General features: G+C 34.7%; 1 protein-coding gene across 1 annotated transcript; it reads right to left on the bottom strand.

Annotated features, from left to right (window-relative positions):
* Window positions 1-263: 263 nt before the first annotated feature.
* LOC128994787 (ATP-binding cassette sub-family D member 3) lies at window positions 264-27,965 on the bottom strand. The gene is made up of 16 exons (XM_054419554.1): window positions 27,655-27,965; window positions 22,023-22,062; window positions 21,299-21,489; window positions 18,575-18,644; window positions 17,139-17,165; window positions 15,991-16,061; window positions 13,928-14,100; window positions 11,950-12,170; window positions 11,209-11,278; window positions 10,214-10,308; window positions 8,170-8,359; window positions 7,050-7,267; window positions 6,324-6,425; window positions 4,627-4,800; window positions 3,603-3,764; window positions 264-2,957 (listed from the first exon to the last, which is right to left on the bottom strand). Exons 1-16 carry the CDS (start codon window positions 27,768-27,770, stop codon window positions 2,880-2,882), a joined length of 1,998 nt encoding a protein of 665 aa, XP_054275529.1. The 5' UTR covers window positions 27,771-27,965; the 3' UTR covers window positions 264-2,879.

Raw genomic sequence — 27,965 nt, 5'->3', positions numbered from 1 at the left:
TTTCTGAACAATATCATGATATAATCCAACCAAGGTCACACACAGATACAGAGATACAAAATTTTTTATAATTGATGAGTATAAAAAAAAACTTTGACAACAAGTGATGAGTTCGACGGATCTTTCTGATGCATAATAAACAGTTATTACTAAAAAATATTAATCTTTAAATATTTACAGTCTGGTGTACTGGAAGAAACCAAAATTTAAAGGAAAATTGTGGAAAAGGTAAATTGATGAATAATACAAACACAAACTTATTAAAAACAGTAATTTTGTTTTGTGAAACAACAAAAATATTCTTTAAAAATTACAATAACATATCCCAATTTTGCGTGTACATACATTTGATCTTTACAGAAATAAATTAAGGAATGTAATATAAAACTTAAATTACGGATATAAATTAAACAATACGGTCTATAGAAAATGTAGTAAGTTTATGATTACTGTGATGTGTAAAAGCTCTGATTTTTTAAAATAACAAGAACACTCAAGCAGTATCACAAAATAATATAGATATCACAAGTGGAAAGATCTTGATAAGTACTTCTACATCTTAACATTTGAATAGCTATAAAACCCTTAACAAACGAAAATTGCCTGGTTTGGTTTAACATTTTGGTTTATTTTATAAATTGTTGTATAAAGTCTTTTCATTATAAAGGCTTGATCATATTTTTACATCTAAATTGGTTTTAAATTTGGATTTTTAACAGAAAAAAAAATATAAGAAATGTATTAACACGTTCAATGTTCAATGTAGTTGCGCAAAGGCTGGCCCTGCAAACATCTAATGCGCTGCATGGATAAGTGCACGAAAACATTTAAATTTAGTTTCATCCAAATGAGAGGCATGTACTATGTCCCAGTCGTTGTGGACATAATTTTACAAGAACCCAACAGATAGCAGCACTAAACAATACTACTAGCCGGCCCTCAGTATTGCCAAATGGAGGTAACATGCAGAGGTGAATTACCTGGATATACTACAAAAAGATACCGCAATAAACCGGTCAAGCACAATTTTGAGGTTAGGTTCCTTCCACAATGCTACAGTACATTCATTATCGTTATTCTATTACATGTCATTAGATCCAAGCCTAAACCCCATTCTACAACAAATTAGCAACAATCCCTACCACCAATAAAATAGTTGGATCTGAAAACAAATTATACCAGATTTAAGTATAAAACTGGCACAATAAATGGCAAGCGAAACAACATCTCGCGGCAGTGGCTAACCTCGCATTAGAACAAGAGTTTGTAAACGGCGCTTTGACAAGTAGACTCGTTGTGAGCCACTGGAAAGCGCTAGCGGTGACGAGAATACTCATAATGCACAGTGAACGTGTTAAAATAAACATAATGAAACAAGATTTAGCACACTTTGGCTAAAATGCTAACATAGTATAATTCTTAGCTACAACAGTCTATTAAATATTAAAGCATTATCATTCCAGATGGTTCTAATAGAATACCTTTTTACTTTTTAAGAATTAAAATGATTAAGTTAAGTTAAAAGAACTACGCTTTATATTTTTTCAACATAGAGCAGTTAAAAATAAATATTTGATGGTAGTGATGGTTTCCATTTCGTATGTTTAACCATTCTTTAGAAAAAAATTAATAACTGAAAAAACAAAATGGCGGCTGTGTGAGTAACCAAGGACTTCCTGACAATTTAAATATATTTAGGAATGTTTCTTACCCAGGAGCAATGCCCTAAAATATTGGTAGAGAGTTCCGGGACACCCTGTATATACCCAATGGTCTAAATGAATCGTATAATACCCAAATAACCAATTTACACAATTGGTTGCATTTTGAATAAATATATAAGTTACAAACCTCTTTGAAATTTCAAACAATTCCCACACAGTTAGTTTTTAAGAACAGTTACTAACATTTTATAACCTGTCATTGAGAAATGCAGCTGATTGAAAATGCATATCTTTCGGACTTGGCGATACTGCTAATAGTTTCACACAATCGTGGGCAACACTAGTGAGCAAATCTTACGGCCGTGGCATCACCATTAATCGTTTCTTGACACTGGTAATCTGCCTTTCGGTTATTTGTTGGTTTAGATGACTGGGCTTTGTATAATCGACACTACTGTATCCTATATAATCATAGTCAAAATAATTTTGGTATTTTCAATATAATAGGTAAATGTTTAATAGCCCAAATATTTTAAAACTTCAACGTATGACAAACTTGGTGTCTGAATTATTTAAGTTCCACAATAGACGGAACAGACTTAGCCTTGTATGTGTAAGTGGCTATGGACATGCAAGGTACATCCACAAATGCAAAGTCAGCCTTTTGGATTGATAAAAACAGAACCAATAATGTAAAAGAACAAAGAATTGTACACAATTAATATTTGAAGTCCAAAACAAATACATGAATGATAATCTCATTCATTCTTATTAGTCATTCAACTAAGACATAACAAAATGTTTAAAACACATTGTTACAATAAAGCTGTATAAATTGCACTGTCAATTAACTAAAATTTGTCTCAATCCCATTAAATAAAATATTGATAAAACGTTGATTTACAACTGATATTTTTGACTAGGTTTGTTTCTGAACATCCTGTTAGCTTTTAGAAAGCTAGAAAACGCCCAATCGGACACAAATAAACTGAATGTACATATTTTACTTTTAAAGTAACCTTATATCAAACACTTAAAATAACATGTAAACAGACAAAAATACCTACAAGAATATACATTTGAGAAAAATATATACCAACAGTATATACAATATAGAAACGTTTGCAATGTGTCCACTATTACCTTATCACCAGATACAGTAAACTGCCACCTTAACACACTGTCTAGGTTTCCGTCCGATACCTGATATTTACATCACGACCCGTACTCTTCCGTGTCTTCTTCTATCGGCTTGAAGTCAAACGAACCTCTGCCGTCCATTTGAAGATAATACTGAAAATATATAAACAATTAGCCCTGCAGAATGATCCACAAGATATGTGACAAGATTGCAAAAACTATGGACTCTACATTTCAAATATTTATTCAGTCAAAATAATTTGAATGGTTTCAGTTTAAAATATAAACATAAATAACATAAATAAACATAATGACGTTGAACACCCATAAACGACCCTAGAATAAGTACTTCCTCCGAATATCCAACCACTTTGCTTTCTGTTAACAGATTTTCGTGCAAAATTTGAACATCACAAAAAGACAGAAATTGAGATTATTTCAATTTTGGCTTCTGTGTAAAACAAAGGTTTGCACCAATCCAAGCAAAGTCGGAACACAAATCAGAATGTTTTGAACGGTAGTTCGGCAGTCGCAGCTTTGGATGATAAGTCAGACATTGCTTGTTCCAAACCAGCTGTCTCCACCATTGTATCACCGCAGTCTCCACGCTTTCCCAAGTTACTTATATTATAACGGTACATTACATCTTTCGATCAATACACAGAATAATAGTATTAGGTGACGGAAGTTGAAGATTTAAAACATTTTTCTTCACAAGGTGTTTTAAAGAAGTTTAGACTTTGCCTAACCTTTTAAGATTGACGTGTTACTCATATAAAAGTTGTTTACTATTCCTACCTCATGATGTTTCCACAGTGAACGGCGATGACTGACGGTGAACAAAGTGATGCCAACCTCACGACAATATTGGTACATGGAGCCCTCCACGTCCACGCTGACTGCGCTCGTACACTCGTCTAGGATGGCAAACTGTGGCTGGTGGTAGAACAACCGCGCCATCTGTATAAATCAGCGAACAAAATTATGACAGCTGTTATTCAAAATAGTTACTTTCAGTGAGGAGGGTTTAAAATAATATTTATATAATTCCATAAACTGTTACTAGGTACAAATGCATAGGTACGACTAAAGAGCGACAAGCAAAGTAAAGCCGTGTTTACAAGAAACCAGTTGCCGAGCAGGTTACTTGCCCCATGTAACTTGAAATTAGAATCAAGTAACCTGCCCCGTAACCGACCTGCTCTACTGGCTTCGTGTAAAGGCGGCTTAATAGTATGTTTTAGCCTCTGGTTTTATTTTAGATTTCATAGTGTGTTCCATTTACTCCTCTCGACCAAATAACTTTGAACTAAAATAATGATAAAATGTATTGGCCTAAGAAAATAAACACTGAAATGCATCTTATACAAAGGAAGAGAAAGCTAAACAACCAGATGTAGAGGGGTGGTACAGGGTCAGGAGTTTAAGCTGTTGGCTGCTATATACAATGCAAACTACAACACATACTACCATGAACAATACAATATCATTAACGTCTGTTTGATAGAAGTAAACAGAAACATACTCCAGCCTAAAAGAGTTGTTAGCAAAAAGTTACAAGAAAAAAAGACAAAAATGAAGAAATCTACACGAAGAGTGTTTTGAACCTTGGTTCTTGGTACAAAATCGGTACAGTACACTGTTACCGGTATTTTTGCCATTTTCATCTTGGAGTTGAATTTAAACCATTACAGTATTTGTAATTTAGAAACATTCACATTATTATGAAGATGGATAAATCAGTATACAACATTCATGATTTTCTATCAACAATTACCACACATTATTACAACCTTTTTCTAACCTATTATCCGTTACTAACCGCAATCCTCTGTTTCTCTCCGCCCGACAAGACGTCTATCCAGTCCGCGATGGTGTCCCATCCCTTGTCTCGCTGCAGCAGGTACGCCAACTGTACCCGGTCCAGGTGTGCCTCCAACTGAGCGTCTGTCTTGCCTCTACGCAGCATCTCTTCTCTAGTGTGTGGATAGATAACCTGGAACATTCAGGCGTACAGTGAAAACCAGCAAACTCCCTGGAAAGTAGTAAAACCAACTGAAATAAAAAGTGTTGTTTACAATGTTGAAGGTCACACTAACTGTCGGGCGTAATTTAAGATGGGTCTCGGAGTGTGTTTATAAAAAATATAATAATAAGGGCCAAGGGTGCCAAGAGGGGAGACAGGGGCACACTTGCACCACTAAGATTTTTGGAGGAGGATATATTTTATATATTGCTACTGATAACTATTTATGAAGTTTGTTTATAAGTAGCAGTAAAAAGTTTATTGTTGTTAAATTCATACAATCTATTAACACTTGCAACTGAATATTGGCTATAACTAACATTTATTTGTTCCTTGCAACAACATAATGTCTTTGTGGTTGCTAGAGATGTTCTTTATGTTGCCGTGATCACGGGATACGTTGATGATTTCTTCGCCACCGTGGGGGATTGTAAAGATATTGGCACTAAAATTAAAATGGGAGGTGATGATGATATCTTTAAAGTTTAAAAGCAGGGAAATGTCAAGATATTGCCACGATCACGTGAGGCGATAGCAATGTCTTGGCTACTGCGGGAAAACATCAAGATACACAATCACAAAAGGCAACAGTGACATCTTGGCAGGGAAATGTCAAGATATTGCTGTGATAATTGGAGGCCTATATTGCATAGTGATGTCTTTGTCATAAAATTGCGGCGAGCACAGGAGGTGATGATGATTCTTTGTGACCGTGGGGTAATGTCAAGAAATTGTGGCAAGCTCAGGAGGTGATGATGATTCTTTGTGACCGTGGGGTAATGTCAAGAAATTGCGGCGAGCACAGGAGGTGATGATGATTCTTTGTGACCGTGGGGTAATGTCAAGAAATTGCGGCGAGCACAGGAGGTGATGATGATTCTTTGTGACCGTGGGGTAATGTCAAGAAATTGCGGCGAGCACAGGAGGTGATGATGATTCTTTGTGACCGTGGGGTAATGTCAAGAAATTGTGGCAAGCTCAGGAGGTGATGATGATTCTTTGCAACTACGAAGTAATATCAAGAAATATCGGCGAGCACAGGAGGTGATGATGATTCTTTGTGACCATGGGGTAATGTCAAGAAATTGTGACGATCACAGGAGAAGATGGTAGTTGTTTTTTTCTTTAATTTTTATAAACTTGAGTAAATCCTTGACATTTTGGTTTCGGTCTGCGAAGTGGGCAGACGGGGGTTAAGTTATGGGGGGGGGGGGAGGGAGTTAAGAGAGGGATAGTATGAAATTGGGGGATTTTCTCTCCTGACCTTTTGTTTTAAACAAGATAGTTATGACATGTGAGAGAAAATGTAAGATGGTAGATGGTGGAGGAAGAGGGATTGCGGAAGATAAGGAGAAGATGGAGAAGTTTTTAAGCCAAGAATAACCTGAAGCAAAGGGGATTTTCAAACACAAACTGGCCTATAAAGTAAAGATTTTTTATATTCTATATGTGAATGAATCACAAGTTTGAATACTTTTATGTTGAACTAATACCTGGTCTCTGAGTGTGCCAAGAGTCATGTACGGGCGTTGGGGGATGTAGAACAGCTTTCCTCTGGGAGGCTTAGTGACCGTGCCTCCAAACAGTGGCCAAAGCTGAAAAAGGTTATGGTAGCAGTAGCACAATAAATGACATCAAATACTAAAGTCACTATTGAAACATTGAAGAAATATCTTTACAGCAAACATGGTGCTTAGTTAGGATCACTGTAGGATTTTGGATCATGGTAAGTTACAATAATCATTGGTTTGACAAAAATATACAGTATATTATATGTCCAATAAAATAAAGGAAATCCCTGAATTCTTCCTTTGTAAATCCAGGTGTTAGAATTTAAAATAAAATTGTTTTGTGATATTCCATAGGGGATTCATTTTAGAAAGCATTAAAATTTAATGTAATCCTGAGCTTGAACATGTCTGATTTCGAATCATTGCTGTATCGAAACAAAGATTTTAAATTTTTGTCCATACAAAAAGAAAAGAGTTTAGACTAGACAAATAAATTTGTTTTTGACCCAGGAAAGAATGCCCATGGGTTTACCTTTGCTAGAGAGTTCTGAAATGTGCAGTATAAAATAATTAAAAGCAAAAGACATAAAAAACAAGTAAACTTGTAAGGAAGTGCAATAGCCTATAGAATAATTCTTAAGGAGTTGTTTATATGACAAAAAAATATATAGAGCTTTTTTCACAATCAAGAAGACATTATCAACTCACCTCTCCTAGTATTCTGAATAGGGAGGATTTTCCACATCCGTTGGGGCCACAAACAAGCACGTTCATTCCTGATCTCACTTGGAAAGAAAGTTCCTCGACCAAAATGTCTCCGTTTGGAGTTACTAACGGAACTTTGTCAAACTTGATGATGTTATCTTGGTAAAGGATTCTGCCCTTGCCGGGTATCAGCGGAAGCTTTGGTTGTGAAACTGCAGGCTCTGGAAAAATCACATTAAAAATAGTTTCAGCTTCACTGAGGAATGCATGTAGATTATAAAGGAATAAAAATATGTAGACTATTGGAATGTGTGGCGTCAACTTTTATTTTCTTCAATCATTATTACAGCGGCTTATAAACTTTAGAACATCGAAATGAAAACACGATTGATTCCAAATTAGCCTACAATCTTTTATTAGTAACAATAAAGTAGGAAATTATGTCGGAGATGGTGACCACGGGAACCATTGTAATTTATATATCATTAGAAAATAGATTTTTACCTGAAAAAAAATGGTGCAAAAATTTTTCTGCTGTCACAAAAACTTAATAAACTATGGTACGATCGTTAGAATTTTATTACTGTAATGCCTCTTGTCTGCTTGTCTCTGTCACCATTATTGTGAATTGACTAACACAAACATGAACGATTGAAAGAATAGTCTAGTGAGTCTTCACTAGACGATTCTTTCAATCGTTCATGAGGAAGAAACCTAAGATGACAAACATTATGTTTGAACAAAGAGGATAAAGAGGTAGAGGCATTTATAGATCCAACTGAACGTTGATTATGAACTACTTAATCAGTAGTTTAGACATGTGAGGAAGGTAGGTTGGGTGTTATGTGGATTCGTAACTGTAATTAAGTGTTTTGAGGTTAGGTTGGATTAGGAAGGTAAAGTTTAGGTTATATTAAATCGAGTTGTTGATTTATGTTATCTCTAGACCGTTTTTGCACTTTGTAAATAGTGCTATAAACACAATAAATAATAATTTCAAAAATGCTTACATAACATAAATCAACATCTCAATTCACACCTGATGACATGAGGAGGAGAATTGTTGTATCATATTATTCAATAAACAATGGAAAATTGAGACCAAATTTAGCACGAGACTCACCCAGGGCATTGGATTTATTGTCAACCATAGTTCGCTGGTAGTGGCCAGCGTTGATGTCGCTCAGCACGCCCATCAGTTCCGTGACTCGCGCAGTGAAGCCGGCCAGCTGGGTCATCTCTCTGCCTGCCAGCACTAGACGACCAATTGCCTCGGCTAACTTCACCAGCATCCTGCCTGACGAGTAGTATTGCTACACAGGACATTGGACTTGTTAAATTTGAATGCTTTGTCACATAACTTGTCTAGCGGCTAAACTATCTTGGACAATTCGACACTTGCAAGACGAAGGGGCATAAGTACATTTGATAAGTCTATATAGTTACGCCCCTTTGTCATGCAAGCCACAAATTATTTAGTCTTAGGATTTGCTCGAGTCTGGTCTGGGATTTTCTAGACATTGAATACATGTTATTATCTAGGGAGTTTAGTAAAATTGTTGGACCTTTTCCGTTATTTCCACTATTCCACCCCCCACTGTTAATTCACTACCACTTGATAAATATTCTATTTGAAAGCACAAAAAATATCTCAAATAACACTTGTAATAGGCTAATATATTTACACTTATATTGTTTACTCACCAGACGGTGAATAGGTACATATAAAAGATGGTAAGTGGTGATCGATATGGATTGGACACTCCAATCATCATCAGACTCCAATGTGCTTTCAGGTAATTGAATAACACGTACGATGCTGATAAAGAAGTTATCTAACATTCAATACAAAAAATAAACCTCTAACAGCGCGCCACGGCGGTTAGGTTAAGTTTGGTTAGTGTATTTTATATAAAGAACAACTTTTGAGCAATATTGAACAAAAGAGAAACAAACACAAATGCAGTGGTGGTGAATAAACGGAAACTAAAAATTAGGGATGGACGAGATTAGATTTTTAGTTCGAGACGAGACGAGATTTTTTATTTCTCATAAAATTTCGAGACGAGATCGAGACGGGATTTCCCTTCTCATACACAACGGGAAATGCACATTCAAAATTTTTACCTGATTTTGTAACATTGTTAGATGACTGTTTAAATACAAAAATAATGATAATAGGCAAGAATATTTACAATCTTTTATTAAAAAAACATCAGCATAACATTTTTTTATTAATCACGCCTAACTTATTAAAAATGCCTACGATTAGGAAACATAGTGATATCAGTTAGGATAGAGTTCAACTTATCCTAAAATAAAATAAATCATAAAATAAAAGCAATATTAATTTTTATAAAATAGTTACTTGTTTTGACTTTTTATAGTGATAAAACATTCCTCACACTGCTTACACTTAACAAAACTTCTCAAATGTTATTAAAGTAATATTATTAAAATAATTAAAGTAATATTTACATTTAAAGAATTAATTAAATAAGAACGCCTTCGCAAAGGAAACGCAACTACAACACGCTCCTGTATTGCGGGTATTGCATTGACTTTCTGCAGGAGTTTTTAATTTTTTATTTATTTTTTTTTTTTATTTATTCTCGTCTCGATAAAAATCTCGTCCAAAAAGAAATCTCGTCTCGTGTAACGAGATTTAAAATTTCCCGAAAATTTCCCGAAATTTCGAGACTTGACCATCCCTACTAAAAATGAATCACAAAACAACAGTGGAAATAAAATTCTGGTAGTGAATTAACGGAAAAGGTCCAAATTTGTTACAAGAAATCTCAGATCCTAAGCTAATAGCCTAACCTTTAACTACTAATAGCCTATCACTTAATTCAGACACTCTGGAATACAGCACATATTCATACAGAGGTTCTGAGATGGATAAGAACCTAATTTATATGATAGGCCATGTTTTGTGGATCACAACAATCAGAATCGGGATCACAATAACAACCAGAATCGTTATTCTAATTTAAATTTAAAAATACTTTCCTAAATTTACTTTAAGAACAATCAAAGCTATGAATTTTCCAGTATCTTAGATCATGCCATAAATTCAGACCATTCCGGATAATAGTTTGTGTTGAATATCATATTATTCTTAATAATTATTGGCTTGTCATAATATAATCAAATTGCTAACAAACCTTGAACCTCTGGTCTTTGCTGCTAGACGCCAGCCAACCACTTGTGCTCAAGAAGGGCAAACTGACAGCAACAAATCCAATAATGGTTGCAAAATCTGAAAAAGAGAGTTCTTTTAGCTTTTATTTAGTTTTAAGATTTAAACTTGTAACTAAGGGGAGTAAGTCAACTAATAAATCAGTCATCAGTTTTTACATTAACAAGGCATGTAGGTTATGAACTATTTTGTTATGTTTCTCTATATGAAGTAAACATTTTGACAATTAAATCAGCTGTTTAGTTAAACAATTTGTCTACATGACACAGTTAAATCTTGCTTCTTGGTTCTCATGTGCTGTTAAATTACTTTGCGTATTGTAAAAAAATGCATAAATCGCCTACATAACTTAGACAGTAATTAGAAATTACTGTTGAAAAAGCTCTAACAGGACCACATAGGCCTACATCACACTTTATGTTCGAGGAGATTTAGGAATAGTTGTTTAAGTAACAATCAAGTAAAGATAGTCTTTTAAGACACAAGCAGAAAATTTCAGGTACGAGCCTTGGCGAGTGCCTTTTAAACTTCTATGAGTGTCTTAAAGCCTCATTACATGAGTTGCGTACACTACTTTACCTACGACTGTTTCTTAATAACTAAAAATCACTACCCATAACTTGCAAGAGAGGTTATGTTTTCGTTTATAACCTCTCATTGAATTGTTCTCCAAGGGAGTCCATGGAAGCTAACGGCGATCTTGGATTTGCCCGCCATTAGAGCAATGTTAATTTCTTACATTTCAAACAGCTGCTCAAAAGTTATTTATCATCCAAAATGGTTTTTCTAACACCAACCAGAGTGATTGTAATTTATAATTTATATATCTAGTATACTGTGGGATTAGAAATTTTCTTTGTAGTCCTTTAATTGTTTTAAATGAGTTAAAACGTCTAGGCTCTAAGGACTTGTAGGTAATAAGGACCTTAGTAGGTAATGAAAATCTTGAGTAAAACTTACATTTGGCAACAATGTTGTCAATAGTTCCCATCAGTGCTTTGAATTCCAAAAATTTTCTGAGATGATTTGTCTGGAAATAGTAATAAAGTCAGCATTATATAAGTCAGACGTTTAATTCTACATTAAGGAGTAAAACATAGAATGTTAAACATACTTTTCTTTTCATGTAATATGATGAAATATAGGTGAGATTCTAAATGTCCTTGATGATATTAGGTTGAAGATAAATAAGCCAAGGTTGTAGTAAGATGGGGTTTAAGGAAGTAGGTTTACTGGACTGCTTCACCACATTATACCAAACATAATGTTTACATTTCCTATATTTATATTTACTTGGATTAAAATTATAAAAAATTACAATTTTATCCCGCAACATCATAAAATTGTGCTCATAGAATCAAAGCAATCATTTCAAAAATATAAATGGTGCAACGAATTCCTTTCTGTTTCTAAAGTAGATTTCAAGAATCAAACTATTCTCTTCTACATACACATAGACAGAGAAGAAAAAAATATTTAGTAAAATCTATACATTGATACAGGGTGTTGTTTCTTTGTTAACACAGGCCTGGAACCTACAAGACCTGTCTTATTGTAAATTAAAAAGGTTGATGGACCTCTTGATCAAAATGTAATAATAAAGGGAAAAAAATACAAAAATGCAAAATTTATGATCAATAGATTCCTTCAAACTAATTTGAACATAAAAGGACACATGAGATAAAATCAAAACAAACTTACAAGTTTCTGGAATGCCGCCAGTACGGTAAGTTTTTCCCTGTTGTTACCATTGTAAAAAGCAATCTCCTCAGAGTTGGCGATTAGACGGGAGTTGATAAAGCGGAACTCTCCTTCCAGTTTCTGCTCGGTCACAGTCATACGACCCGCAGGGCGACGCAGCCACGTCAGGAACGAACCAGCCACCAGCAGATAACCGATCATAACACTAGGCGTTGTTCCACCTTAAAAACAGAATACATAATTTGTAAAGCAATATTGTTAGAGATCCCGCCATGTTTATCAAAACCCCCATCAACATCTTTCAGAGCTTGGGGTGTTTATGGTTTTACAGTGCAAGTGCCAAAACACAACTTGCACTGCACAGTCACAGTAAGCATTCTATTGGTTTCTTATATAACATTTACTATTAAGTTTCAATTTATTGTTTATTTAGTTAAGAATTTTAATTTATGTGTGATAAGAATTTCATTGTACAATAGACTCCCTCTAGTTCGGCTTCGGTTGGATCGGTCGCCGGATGGTCCGGCCGGGTCTCAGGGGGACAAAGTCACATCGTCACGGGCGAATGACCTTCGACAGGATTCAACTTGAATGTAGTTTCCGGCCATAGAAGTAAACAATTTATGTCAGTTTAGTTGACGGGTGCTTCTATGGGTGAGTTGTTGCATATTTCCTATGTAAAACTATGTTGCATAACCTCAAAAATACCAAGAACATTTTATAAATAGTTTTTCTTCAGTCTAATATTTTGAAATGCAGTGTATAATTAAATATTTTGGACCATTTTTTTATGCGGTAGGTTCCCCCATTATTGTCTTTGAAACACCATGGTTTATTTGACAAAAATTAATTAAAGCAAATAGCAAAACAAAGAAATAGCCATCGTTAGCTTCAAGGTCAAGCTATCCGCTTGCACTGACAACTGACAATCATCTGCTCTTTACACAAGACACAACTGATGTCTGCTGTGCGCTTGCTATCTCACAACAGTTTGTGATTGGATGATTAGTAACCATGGTAACTTGTTGAATGTGTGGATGACGAGAAACCAAAGAAAGTATAGAAGAACAAAGAAGAAAGAATAAGCGGTGTTTTACGTCATCCATTGTTATCATTATCCTATTTTAGGACTGTTGTTATTACCTTTAAGACTAAGTAGTCTACTATGATTTCATGCTGTTTTATGAGTTATCTAATGTTTTTATCAACATTCTTATGTTCTGAAACAACATGTAGTAGTAGCCTATGCTGACTACGGTAGCAGTAGCTTGCAGTACTAGACTTTCTAATGTTCTGTTCTTTACGTGATTTATTGCTGTACGTACAGTGTAGTGTAATTTTTGTTTTGCTTGAGTAAGCGTGATTTTAAACGTTACAGTTTTTATTACTGAACCAAGGTTAATGACTTAACATATCACGATTGCGCAATACTAATATTTGTATTTTGATTATGTAAAATGCACTACATCCGGTGAGTCTGGCCGTTTTGTAGTCCGGCCAGTGGTCTAGTCCCGAGGTGGCCGAACTAGAGGGAGTCTACTGTATTTCCCCACATTCAAGTGTAATGTGATTTTTGTGTGACATAATAATTAGCCATTATTGTTTTACAAAATTTTCATTAATTACATTAAATACATTTGGAAATTAATTCAATAACCTAACAAACATTCGGCTTCAACAGCGCTAGATAGCGGTAATGCTAATCGGTTGGCTCTTAAATTGTTCGTCTAATCCAACCTGCGAGCGCTAGTGTCAAAATGGCACTTAACCTAGTCAGCCGATGGTAGCCTTGTAGCTCCGTTGGCTAGGGTGTTGTACTGACAAGTGTAGCGTTGAGTGTTGAAATACATGATAAACGACAAAAAACATAATCTAAAATATTTATTACTAGAGAAATACCGTATATAAAATGTTTCTACGTCTATGAGTTAATGGCAGAAAGAAACAAGCTAAATGTAATATACCTCGTTTGACTCACCTAAACTAGCCGTCAGCTGCCACACGTATATGACGATGTCCAGTGTTGGCTTACATATGTTGGAGTAAAGGTCAGCGAACATGTCGCAGAACTTCTCAACATCCGTAGTCAACAGCTGATCTGCGTTGGCTATTCTTGTGTCCAGGTTGGCCATTTTGTAATATGTGAACCCCCTACAACAGAGATCTTAGATTTGGTGAACCGTCAAACAAAAAAGTGAGACTGAGATGGTTTGGACATGTGGGAAGAATCTGTGACGAGAAAATCATTAAGAAAACAAAGTTAGTGATAGAGGGAAGTATACTGACAAGAAGACGAAGACGAAGGTGGATAAATTAGATCAAGAAGGACGTAGAGAATATAAAATTGAGATGGTAAATGGAGGAGGAAGAGGAACTGGAGGAGATGGTCTTTAACGGAGGAGGTTGAGGCAATGACAACACCCAGGAATAACCAGAGGAATAAACATCAGAAACAGATTATGAACATTATTGGTTATGATGGTGTCTACAGCGGCTGCCATGTTATAAATTATGGCCAACCTCCCCACCGTTGGCATTGTAGTAGACTACATGAGGTTGAGGGGGGCCGTTTTGTACTTTGCCCTAGACGTGTACCAGTACCATACCTAAGTGTACCATTGAATGATTTTTCTGTACCTTCTTCTCTGTGTATTTACACGTCACAGTAAAATATAACCAAATAATTACATGTTAAAAGTTACAACAAAGACAAACTGTAAAACAAATTTCAATTAGAAACAACAAAAATGTCAGCAACCTACCTTATGGTAAAACGGTTAGAGAGACATTTTGCGTAACAAAATGTTGGTGACAATTACCTATGTAATAGTGAAATATTTGCACGTTACTAAAGACACACTGTAAACCAAATTGAAATTAGTAAACAGCTAAGCTCTGAGCAACCCCTAACCTCTCTTATGATGCTCAAAATCTCCACGTAAAAACTTAACACAGTTAGCATAAAAATATCCTTTGGTTCAGACGGTCGCCATTTCATAAGAAAGTATAAAGTATAAGTATAAATTTATTGCTCAATTTAAAATATAAAACATCTACAATTGACAACTAATGGAAAAAATTTAAAAATCGGTGAGTTTACATAAATATCCAGAACAAAATTTCAATATTTGGGACTTTTGCGGGATATCGGGGATATTTTGGAGCTATAGACACACTGATTACGTCATATCACTTATACCTAATCAATCAACATAAATGTGGCCACAAAATGATTACTTTTCAAACATATAAACATATAAATGTCAATTTCAGCCAGATGTTGCAAAAGTGATCGACTGCATTATCATATTATTTCTCAGGTGAGAAAAATTTTAAGAATGATCTGAGAGGGTCTCTGGGCGTTTGTAAGATATTTGGTTACCTCTGACAATCCACTTTTTTTGGGTAGTATATAAATTTATTTCATATAACAAGATCACCACTTAGCAACAATCAGACAAATTAACAATCAAAAAAGTAACAATCAAATTTATTAGCTGTTTTGCCAAATATAAACCTGAATGTTTAATTTCCTGGGTGCAGAGATACTGATATTATATGCATAAATAAATATAGGATGGAGAGGACACAGCTAACTCACCTGATGAAAGGTTGCAGATGAGTCAAAGAACACATAAAATCACACACACATAATATACTTAATATTTCGCCTCTTTCAGAGGCTTCTTCAGAAGTAGGCCTAGATGGTAGTTACAAAACAACTGTTGTTGTTTTGTAACTACCATCTAGGCCTACTTCTGAAGAAGCCTCTGAAAGAGGCGAAATATTAAGTATATATGTGTGTGTGATTTTATGTGTTCTTTGACTCATCTGCAACCTTTCATCAGGTGAGTTAGCTGTGTCCTCTCCATCCTATATTTATTTATTCAATCCAAGCCAAATGCTTTTTCCTAAAAACATAACCTGATATTATATGCAGAAATTTTATCATAACAGTTTTACAGTCCAAAACCCCATGAATTATAAAAACGTCAATTAATTGTTAAAGTACTGTAACTTAAAAGTCTAGATTTGACTCACTTTAAATATTCGCCGTAGAGATGGTGTGTCAATCTCGTTCTCAAACGCAACTTGAGTTCTCCAATTCCCCACTGCAAAGAATTACAAACATCAGATCGTTACAAATTACTAGTTATTCATAATCTTTTTTAAGTTTATTTTTAACATAATTTGTGATCAAAAACAGAAATATTTCTCTCATGAGAACAGCATTAACTCTGCAGTCTCAAAACCATTTTAGCAAAGTTCCTCTCAACTCGAATGGCCAGCCCTGCTGGACATGGTTACGTTCTATATCAGCTTGTCATGTTTATGCGGCCCTAAGCCTCTCAGGTCGTACGGCCATCACTGATGGCCCCTACTAATTTCCCCCTCAGCTTGTCCGGCCAGCATAGGTGGCCATCCAACATATTTTTTTAAAACATTTTTAGGAATCCTCCGGTAGATTGCAGCACTAAACAGAGATAGTACTGTATCCCGATTCACAGAATATAAACATTTTAGTTTGCAAGGTTGTGTTACGTCATTTTGACTGTAAAATAACAAAATACTTGATACAAGCTGATGTAACAGGGTTGGCAGAATGGTGACCAACCTAACAGAGAAACAACAATTGCCAGCAATGCTAGCCATACAACCTGAGAGGCATGGCGCAGTGTGAACAATGACAAGCTGACTCAGAAACAGCTGTGGCCCTATTCTTATAAAACACCAAAGTACTTTGATAAGAATTACTAAAAAGCTACCAGCATTAGTACCTAATGCTACCTAGCATTAGAGGCTCACATGTTTTTTTTGTGAATGAAAATAATGGCCAGCACTACAGGCCATTCGAGGGCAAAGGGTTACAGAATGGATTTTGAAAATGTTGTGTTATGGTTGAAAACATGAAAACCATACCTAAATCCAAGCACTATAAAGACAAAATTCTAATTTCAATTAGATTTAGAGATATTAGTAAATAACACCTCCATAAATACGTAAATATTATATATATATAGATTTTAATACACCCTTATGTCCTTCCATGTAAATATGTATAATGATCTTATGTAAATTGGTGTATTGCTGTCGATAAATAAATAACTGTCAAGGACTGTGAATGATCCTGAGTGAGAGTGATTACACTATCAAACGATCAATTACTTAACCATGTGAAACATAATTACCTTGAGAACGTTGTTCACCAGAGAAATCTGAAACACAACATTATAATGATGTATTAGCGTACGGTAGTGAAAAATTGAAACTTCTAATGTCTAACTAGTCCTACAATGAATGAGGTATTGCAATTCAAAATTGTGTAGAAAAAAAGTCTAAAACAATAACCAGTAGCACATTACACACAGCCAGCTCTAGCAAAAAAATAAATCAAATATCCGATTGCATGAAGAAGCCATGAACCTTTTTCCTTTTAAGGAGGAAAAAAAGCATCGATTCGAACGATAACTAAAATCAAATGAATCAAAACAGAAACCCTCTATATCGATTGTCACAATCAAAGTTTTAGTAAAGTATGTAGCCACAAAAATAGAACTACCCAACAAAAATAAGCTGTAGTGTCAAATAGAAGTAATTCAACGCATAGTAGCCAACAGCTGTGACTAAGGAATAAGTCGGCCTTAGTCACTAACAAGACTACAAGATCGCGCCACTCGTCCTACACTCATCTCCATTCCTACTTGGCTTAAAATACCTACTTTGTATAGTCGCCATTTCATTGAAAAGTATTAAAGTATTAAAGCACACAACACTTAAGAAGTAATTGTTTTACAAAAATTGGTAGCCTAAACCCAGAATATCTCAATCTTGATAAAAATAAACGAGAAAAAATATTTCATAGCAGATGGTATTAAAACAAAGTTTAAAACAGATGGTGTTAGATAAACAAATATGTAGCTTAGAAATTGAATGTCCACAAGAATAACATCGGAACTTTCAGGACTTCTAGGCCGCAAGCTTTGGGTAAAATCATTATGAAAACTAACTTTTGTATTTTTAACCTGAATAATAAGTATACCGTACCAAATTTTAGCCCTCCAGCTAGACTGGAAGTTGGATAAATATAGTCCGTTAACAAAATTTAGGCGGTTTGTGGGAAAGTTTCCCCACTACTATTTTTTGTTAATATATAAATGTTATGGCTGACTGACGTGTTTTGACAAACCTCAGCTGTTGAGCTATTGTTTTTAAGATCGGATCAATTGGAGGGGATAGATTTCTTCCCCTAAAGCCGCCTAATTTTTTTGAACTGAGTATAGGGATGAATGAGGAATGAATGAGTGAGGGCTTTTACTTTTTATGTTTACATAATTGGGAAAAGACCTATTTTAATCCTCCCAAAGAGGTAATATTTCATATTGATACAAAAGTTAAAATATTTTGTTGAAAAAGTAATTCAAATAAATCATAGAAGTAATACATGTTTAAATTACAGTATAAAGTTATTTCACACATTTTATGACAGGTAGTAAGCTTCATTTACTATTTTTTTTATTTTATTTTTACTTATAAAATAATTTTAGATTACAAGGGTAGTTCATTGTACAAGCTTAACTACAAATATTGTCTACTGTTTTACAACTTCCTTAGAAATAGGACTTACCACTGGCATTGCGATGAAAAATTCTGTCATGTGTTTCTTGAATAAGTTTTTGTTCATTGTAACAATGGCACTGAAAACATTAAAAGAATAAATTATTTGTTACTACCTCCAATATTACATGTGTTAAAAATAAATTTTCATCATACTGTCCGGAAAGCAGTAAGTAGTTTTTAGTCATCTAAATCGTCATTGTTTCGGGTAACTTCAAAATAGGGAACAGAAAAAATATATGGTAAATTTTTCAGTTCGCTAATCTCAAAATTGTATCAGTGCATTATGAAAACGCTGCTAATCACACGATATTAAAAGTTATGTTAGTAATCAACAGAAATGTAATTATAAACACTGAGCGGACTTCGAATAACCTCAAATCATGTGTTCTAATTTTGTAATGATTAGAAGGTTATTTCCACAGTATGATGAAAATAGTCGTTCTTCACTAGGAGTGAAAGTGTCTTTTTGGTACTTAATCGTAATCGTAAAGCCCGATTGCGTACCAAAAAGAGCAACTTTCGCTCCTAGTGATGAAAACTACTATTAAGTACAGCAGACTCCTTATAGTTGGTTATTCTTCAGTTTGGCAAAATCCCTGTTAATTGTCAGTCCAGTTTAAAGCTCATTGACATCAGATTTCTAAGATTAGCTTAACGTATGTATCTGTAAGCATTTTTATTTATTTTCTAACAGCATAATTATTTGAGCTGACCACACTGTCAATCAGAACTATGTAACTGTTATAAATTGTGCTAGTATAAATTCCACATTGGCAAGTAGGTACCCCACTTGACTGTGGTCAAGTTAAACAAAACTGCCAAAATACATCTTAAATCACAAAAAAATAATCATACAAGGATGAATTGAAAAGTTGTCTATAAAAGAAATTCTACTAAAGTATTGATGAATACTTAAATTAGCCAAATTAGAAGAACCAACCAAGCATGATGGTCAGAATGTAGTTCTACTTGAACCATGGGATTTACTCAAGAGTCTACATTATCCTTATCATTAACAGATACTGCCTCATACATAAATTCCATTACTTTTAACTGATTGTAATTAGTTGTGAAGTAATCCAGAAGGCATACACATACGGAAGATCCATTACTTTTATACAACTCAGTTAAAATCCATAATAGAGAAGTTAAAAAACTAGAAATTTAATCATTGTTTTAAACACAAATCACTTGAGGAAATTGATTGTTTTCTCCCTTGAAACAAGCTGCATTTTTAATCACTTTTTTGTCCTAGGACGTCACATCACTTAAGGCTAGACCTAGGGGTCGCGACTTGCGACATTCACTTAAATAAAATCCATAGGTGATTTGGCGGGATTTGAGCCCGGGACCTCAGTCCTGCAAACTACCATTTGACAAGCTCGCTCCCTTTAATTTTTAAATACTAGGAGGACTATCGTCAAGCATTTTTGATTTTCTAGTCGTGCACACTTGATGTAGTCTACAAATACATGCTGTTGAAATTGGGATACATACTTTTGGAATAAGTGAATTAATGGCTGAATGCATTTATGGTAAACCAATTGAATGACATGACATTGTCACTTTAAAATATCATACTCAATCACAAGTAGTTTAGCACTGCATTCTACACAGATATGTAACATTTTATTTTCACATAAATAATAGTTTCTAGATATAATATTAGTTTTAACTGATTGAAATGACACAGTTTATTATGGTCGTCACAGGTAAAAGACTCCTACAAGTTGAGTACAGATAAAATTGGTGCATTATGTTGAATCTAATTGCTTGTTTACCAGATCTTGTTTGCTTCTTCTAAGAGAAACAGACTGAATTGAAACACTCATAACAAAGGAAGCTACCCATTGAAACAACAGTTTGATTACAAAATACGTAAAGTATGACCTTGGGGGTTAGTGTTGTTAAAGGAAAGGCTCTAGGCCAGGATGGTGATTTGGAGTTAAATCACAAGTTTGACCTTGAGTTGGTGTTAGAAATCTGAATCTGTATTTAGATGCTAGCAGGATTAGTATTGCCAAATCTAAGTAAATAATATATCTCACCTCAAGGTCACATGAATCAAGCATTCGGCTAGTTGGTTAATACTTTTCTTTGCAAGTTCATATTTTTATTTTTTCTACTTTTCAGGACACTCTTTATCTGATGTTTGGTAGTTGTCTAAAGCTCTTAATTATGAAAGAAGCAGAACTGGTTTCAGCATGAGTACAATAAGGTTTGACTTGGCCAATTAATTGCGATGGGTAGTCCTAATAAGAAACTTATAAATGTCTTGTCAAAATCTCATGGTAAAAATTGCGAACAAGAATACCCAAATAGAGGATAGTACCCAATCATAAAACAAGACTAACCTTTTTTCTTGATTTTATATTTTCAGAACCTATGTTACGGTTAAGTTTTCAACTTAAGTACTGTATCGAAGTTTTTTGTAGACGATGCTATTATTGATTTATTTCAAAATTGACCATGATTTTAACTTTGCAAACAAAACAGCATTTCAGTATTTTTATTATGCCTTAGATGTCTATAAGTAAATCGGTTTTAAATCAATCACAATAAATAATCCTTTTGTGAAAATAGTGAATATCCTCAAAACATAATGCACAACCATTGCAGCCTGATTCCAGTAATTTGTACGCCATAGTAATAAAAATTACAGTAGGCCTACCAATCTAATTTGATAAAAAGTAAATTTTACAAAAATAATACTGAATGATAGATAACATACTTTTCAGCTGCAGTGTGGTTCTGTATCATCCAAATGTCACACATGGACCGTGCCATTAGAGAGAACGCAACGAGCACCAAGAAGCCCGTCTCCGCTGTAAACACGCCTCGGACGCATATTGAGAGGATCTTCCTAAGTTGAGCAAAGAAAACTGCGTCCACTTGAGCTTTTTTGGTCGGAGTTGGAGTTTTCTGTAAACAAAATTAACTAAATTCTATCCTTACTGTATGTGTTTTGAGATTATACTGAACTTTTGAATATACAATGGGAATCGGTCTGCCCAATTACATGCTCTTAAACGTGACTATTTTCCTAAGTAACGTAACTTAGGAGGAATTAATTGATCAATAGAATTAATGTTTTAAGACAGCCTCACACATGCATGTGAATTTTTAACTGAAGATTGACCGTAATGTAGAATCAGTGATGTACTATGGTTGTAAATATTCCAGTGACAAATTTCAAAACAACAACAAAAAGCTAACTAGGCCGACCTAACTTTTTTAGGATGGAACCAGCAACCAAATGAATGGGCGAGCCCCACAACCATTTTAATCAGCCTCTTTAAAATATTGCAAATCATGCAATATAATAATATGCTATGGGTGTTTAAAGCTGAGGTTTACAGTAAATTAAGATAATATGATTATATACTACACAGTAGTTAAACATTTTTTACAACTTTTTATTTAGTTTCAGGCAAATTAGTCAAGTTTATACTTACATCTCCAATAAGATACTGAATATCAGGAACTTGCGGTTTTCTGAAAACAGTGATATGTCAATTCAATTTTAAGGTAATTTACAATAAACTATTTGAGGTCAAATTGCAGGTAGGCCTGTGATAATGCCGCAACTCGTAGGTCTAGCCTGAAGTAATGTGAAAAACAATCCCAGGCTCGTGCCTAGCGTCCTTAGGACAAAAAAAAACCCAAATAAAAATAACAAGGCCTATTTTGTCTTTTATAATAACGTTCCACAGTAATAGGAAAAGGCTTCATAATTTGTTTTGGTTGTTTAAATGTTTAGAATTACAATCTTTGAATAATTAGCATAAACTAATTGGCATAACGTAAGTTATTAGTTCTTGTTGCCTACATCAGTGGCATTTTTATTGAGAGGTATCTTTTATTTATTTATTTTTACGGCAAACACCATTTTTTACAATTGCTTTACATTGTGATACATGCGACAAGATGCTTATTACATGCTGATAATGTTGTACAGATATATCAGTGATACATGCAAAGATTAAAATGAAAGGATGAAAAACATGTTCAATGAAAATGACATGCAGTTATGATAACAATTGAAGAGTGAAAGTTGAATTATCTAGGTAATCATAATAATTAAGTAACATGCTCAACGAATAACAGACTATAACTATAGGTAACAATAACAAATAAAATATATAACATGCTTGGCGATAAATAATCTATAACTAGTTAACAATAACAATTGGCAACAATACTGACAGTGGTGATAGATGCAATACGGAAACGAGTAATAGTGATAACAATAACAGACTAGAAATAGATAACAGTGATAATGAATGAAGTAGGCAACAGTGATAAAATTTATAAAATAGATAACAAAAGATAGACTCTGATGCAAACAGCAGATAAATCGAAACAACCCCCCGCCACACAATGTGGTTGTGACCCTTTAAAGGCGCCACCAATAACAAAACACAACACCGTTTCATGACCAGAACACTGTAGCGAGGTCACTTTAGTGGAGTAGCCTCCGGACGTCTCGCTTGAATGAAGCTGGTGATGGCCCGAAGAAGTCGAGACGAGAAGACACATCTTCGTGGTTCTCAGGAGTCTAGAGATGCCGTGGTTACGAGCATAGTTAGTCGGCTGGTATCTCCTTGTCAAGACTGCTCTTGATCTAGTGCCCCTGGGAATGGTGAGGTCGATGTTGTTTAATAACTCAGGACAATCAATGATTCCATATACCAGTTTATACAAGAAGATGATGTCAAAGACCCGTCGTCTCACTGGAAGAGGTTGTATATCAAACTGTTGGGCCAGGGCTGTCACTGGTGCTTGCAGGAAGGGGAATCCAAGTTTAAGACCTAGCAGTCTGAGGAAACGTGTCTGGATTCTGTTTAGGATGTCCATGTGGCCTACTTGATATGGAGACCAAATGACGGAGCAGTATTCTAAAATTGGCCGTGCTAGTGACTTGTACAGGGTGACTAATGTCAAAGGAGATTTAAGGGGTCTCGTAGAGCGGTAGATAAAACCCAGCAGAGAGGATACTCTAGAAGACAAATACACCAAATGTTCAAGAGGGCAAAGGGAGGGAGTGGTAATCACACCAAGATCCTTGATTCTCTGGACCACACTAAGACTGCTGCCATCAATGCAATAAACATTTTCATGCACCACGCTACTTCGACTGAAGAACATGACCACACATTTCGGGATGTTGAGCTCCATAGCATTCAATTTACACCAGGTGCTAATGGTGTTGAGCGAGAGTTGGAGTTCTTCTTGGTTATCTGTCGAAGTGATTTTGTTGAAAATCTTTGTCATCAGCAAACAGAAGGGACTTTGTTGAAATCAAATTGCAGATGTCATTGACGAACAGATTGAACAGCAGTGGGCCAAGGTGAGAGCCTTGAGGCACTCCCGAAGTGACTGAGAAAGGGGGAGACAGGCCTCCGTCACCTTTAACAATGAGGATGCGACCTGTGAGGTAACTCTTCATCCAGCAGAGTAATGAGCCACATATGCCATATCCTTCTAATTCAAGTATCTGATCTTACTGTACAGAGTAACTTAGGCCTACTCAAACACTTTTAAGGCAAGCGGCCTTAGGTCATTATTATAACCTTGAAGGTCGTAAATGAAAGTTCCGATAGCCATGTCTGGAAATGTATGGATTATAAAAAGTTTAAAAAACTATGAGGTGGAGTGTCAAATAAGTGTCTTATGAAAACACATTGTATGTCTTAAAGTAAGGGTTTAGATAGACTAACAAGTCAAACTTGTCTCCCAAAACATATAAAACTGATAACATTTCCAAAAATCTTAAAACACTCAAAGGATATCTGATTCAAAAACCTTACTATAAATTAGATGATTATGAGTTCTTTAGTGAGGACACTGCTCTCCATAAAGATATGCCCCAAAACAAACATACCCATAACACACAATCACACACATACTTACACCGAACACTCTAAGACTTACGGTGAAGAGGACCACAAACAGTCTGAGGCACAGGTAAGTTAGGGATTACCGCTTTAAATGTGAGATTAAAAATACTATAATTATAAGTTAGCTTGTATATTAGCTATATTAGCTGTATATTAGCTGTTCTTACTTGTGCCAAACTGTTATTTATTGATTTATCAAAGGACACAGAAATATTTAAATAGGCCTATTTAAGTCTAAGAGAATTAAATAATTTGTTACAAAAAAGGATAATAATTAACTTAGCCTAACTTATTTAGTATAGGTGTGCCTCCAAACAAATTTTTAATTTTTATATCTCACTTTACCTATAGGTAAGAAGTACGTTTTTAACCTTCTGAATCCAAATATAACATTATTTTTCGTAGCAAATTAATTACTTACCGTATTAGGCCTACTGAAGATATAGCTGTTAAAATGTAGGCCTACAGTGAACCAAGGTATAGGCCCTAAGTTAAGGCAAACAACATTTACAAGTGGAATACCATACTTAAGAAGTTAATCCTGATAGGAAATTTACCTATTAATAAAATTAGATTATCTAGGCCTAGTAAAATTTTAAATGGTGCTGTTCTAACATAACCTAACTGAGCCAAACTTCTAGAACGTCAGCAAACTCCTTTGATGTCAGAAAAGGTATGTCAGAGTGGTCGGACAGGCTTTATGCAAATTCGTGATTACTGTAGGCCTATTAAGTCCTTCGAAGGTAAGTTGGATTAGGTACGGAAAAGTTTAGGTTTTAGTAAATCGAGTTTTGTTGGTTTAGGTTAGGCTACTTACCTAGAGACTGTTTCTGTACAATTAAGTTAAAACCCTGGGTACAGTTTCTTAACTGGGCTATGCTAATATCGATTGAAACTATCGATTCGATTAGTAAACCTTCATGCGATTTTTTCACCATCAGCAAGTTTGGTTGGTTAGGTTAGGTTATGATAGTTTAATTTTATAATAGAAATATTTAAAAATATTGTTTATTAATCAATATTTTCAATTCGATAGTTTCAACCGATATTAGCATAGCCCAGTTAAGAAACTGTACCCAAAATCCTTATACAAACACTCCAAAACACTATTCTTAGGCCTATTCAAAAATGCAAGCATTTTTGAAAAAGTAATTTGATTTGTTTTTCTCAGGATTTTAATTTTATAAAAACAGTCTGCAGGCAACATAAACTAACAACTCGATACATTATAACCTAAACTTTAACTTACCTAATCTAACCTACCTTCAAAGGACTTAATGCAGTCACCAATTCACATAAAGCACGACCTATCACCCTGACATGCCTAAATAAGAACTACATGTAATTAGTCCACCAGTCCATCTATATCTCCATAATGTGACGAAATTCCTATTATAAAAAACATTAAGTTATTTGACTACAGAATCACTTGAAATGTTATCCATCCTATCTTGTTTATTGTAATGTTAAGCACGGTATGTTTTTACGGCGATATCTTGAGAAATATTCATCAGCGGTGAACAATAATGGTATATTTGGATTCAGGAGGTAAAAAACTATAAAGCAAGATATCAAAATTAAAAATTTGTTTGGAGGCACCTATACGGAATAAATACCGCATTTTGGAAATAAATTAGGGCTGCACTTTACTTGACGTCCTACACTCATTCGAATGTAAATATCGATCAATATATCGATTGCTTCATTCGATATATCGTTTGGATAGTTAGGTAAGGTTAACCTATATAACCGATATATCAAAAACAATCGAATCGAAAAAAAAAACAATCGAATGAGTGTAGGACGTCAAGTAAAGTGCAGCCTAAATTAGTAATATTCTTTTGCTGTGAAAAATAATGGTATGTTTAAATTCAGGAGGTAAAAAACTAGAAAGTTAGATATCGAAATTAAGAATTCGTTTGGAGGCATTTATAGTAAACTAGTGGCCTGTAGGGGCCATAGCCACTAATTTAGACTACAATAACAAAAACCATATATAAAAAGACAAATACTCTAAATATGTTTTTAAAATTATCAATTTTATGTTACTTAAAATTAACAGTGTTTCTTGTTTTATATATTGGTTTTCCTTCCGTTGGAGTCGTATGATGTGTCAATGAAATACAATTGTAAAATAATGATTAAATCAATAACACAACATATTAACAAACGTGCACACGGTTTGGCCTGAGCCCGGAGAACGACGAATCAGAGCTGAAATCATACAGCCAAACATTGCATATCTTTTCTAGTTTAAAATTGAAGATTTGTTTTGTAATCTAACGCATTCTGTTATAGTTTCCATTTTGAGAACCAAATGTAAAGGTTAAAATTATTATTAATTATTATGAAGGCAAGTCCCCATTTCGCGGTAGTAAGTCAGAAATATATAAAGCCATTGCACTGTTGTATTGCCTTATGTTTTTTATGAAGTTCGAATCATGTAAAAGCAGTTCTTTTAGTTCGTCATTTACGGTTGTGGCATGTCCATTGTGGCAACATGCGTTGAAATGTCCACTTGTGGCCTCCTCTGCGAAGTGAAATGCGCCACAATGCATGCAAGTGCTTTGGAGGGCCTAGATTGTGAGAAACAACACTCAACTCATTTTCCAGCGTTCTTCTAAAGACAGGTTGTAAAACAGCTTCTAGATTTCTTTCACAGTTAGGCCCTACATGACATTCTCTTTTGCATTTCTTAAGTCTGTTGAATACCTGGACACTCTTCCACGTCTTGCAGGTCTTCCCCCCTATCCTGTATAGTTACTTCACTCATTATAAAAACGGAAAACAAAAAGATTAAACACAATTCATTTTGAAACATTATTTACCAACATTGACTTTCGGAATAAATGTAAACATTGCAAATAAATAACAGGTGATAGAATGCAGACGATTTCAGTCCCCATGCATTTCTTATGGTGGATATTTTACAATATATCTCGTTTTCTGGTAACTTTATGGAAATTCTGCTATTTTTCCCGAGTCCCTGGGGTCAAGACCTTTAATTCAAGACCTCTCCCACTTTTCTGCGACTTACCAGACGTCCACAATTTTCTGGTAAAAATTTGGTCTTACAGAATTATATATATAGATAGCCTAATAACCCAAAATAGACCTAGCCTAGGCCTACCCCAAATATCACTATCTTAAACAAGACAACTAGTGTAAAAATAAGCAAAGTGCTTACCTAAGTTTAGTTGGTTTTGATTTTCTTTTCTGAGATATGAGCCATAAAATAAATGATACAGTTGCGGCGCCAGCTACAGATTTTGGAGTAACATACTTGCTCAAGTTGGGAGCCATTGTTTACGATTGTTTCTTAACCTAAACTTAAGGGGTTCGCTCGAGAAAATTAACTTAGGCCTTCTTAATAAGTTCCATCCGTAATGTTTGTTCTAGACGTAATAGTTAGTGGCGTACGGGTACGATGACAAGACAGAAATTTTGAAACAATAATTAAAACCAATTACGATTGCGAAGTACACAGCAGGAGCAGAA

The sequence above is a fragment of the Macrosteles quadrilineatus genome, unplaced genomic scaffold (assembly GCF_028750875.1).
Source record: "Macrosteles quadrilineatus isolate MER2022 unplaced genomic scaffold, UCM_ALF_1.0 Scaffold_5__1_contigs__length_97177068, whole genome shotgun sequence".
NCBI classification, from domain to species: domain Eukaryota; kingdom Metazoa; phylum Arthropoda; class Insecta; order Hemiptera; family Cicadellidae; genus Macrosteles; species Macrosteles quadrilineatus.
The sequence above is the reverse complement of the archived record's forward strand: the minus strand, read 5'-3'. Positions and strand labels throughout refer to the sequence as shown.

Bases quoted from the DNA above. Each gene is read 5' to 3' on its own strand.
- LOC128994787 (XM_054419554.1), bottom strand. From the start codon at position 27,770: ATGGCTCCCAACTTGAGCAAGTATGTTACTCCAAAATCTGTAGCTGGC. The intron at 18,645-21,298 runs GTATGTTATCTA...TAATGTTTTCAG, and splicing joins AACCACACTGCAGCTGAAAA to TGCCATTGTTACAATGAACA. The intron at 2,958-3,602 runs GTAGGAATAGTA...ATATATTTTCAG, and splicing joins CACTGTGGAAACATCATGAG to TATTATCTTCAAATGGACGG.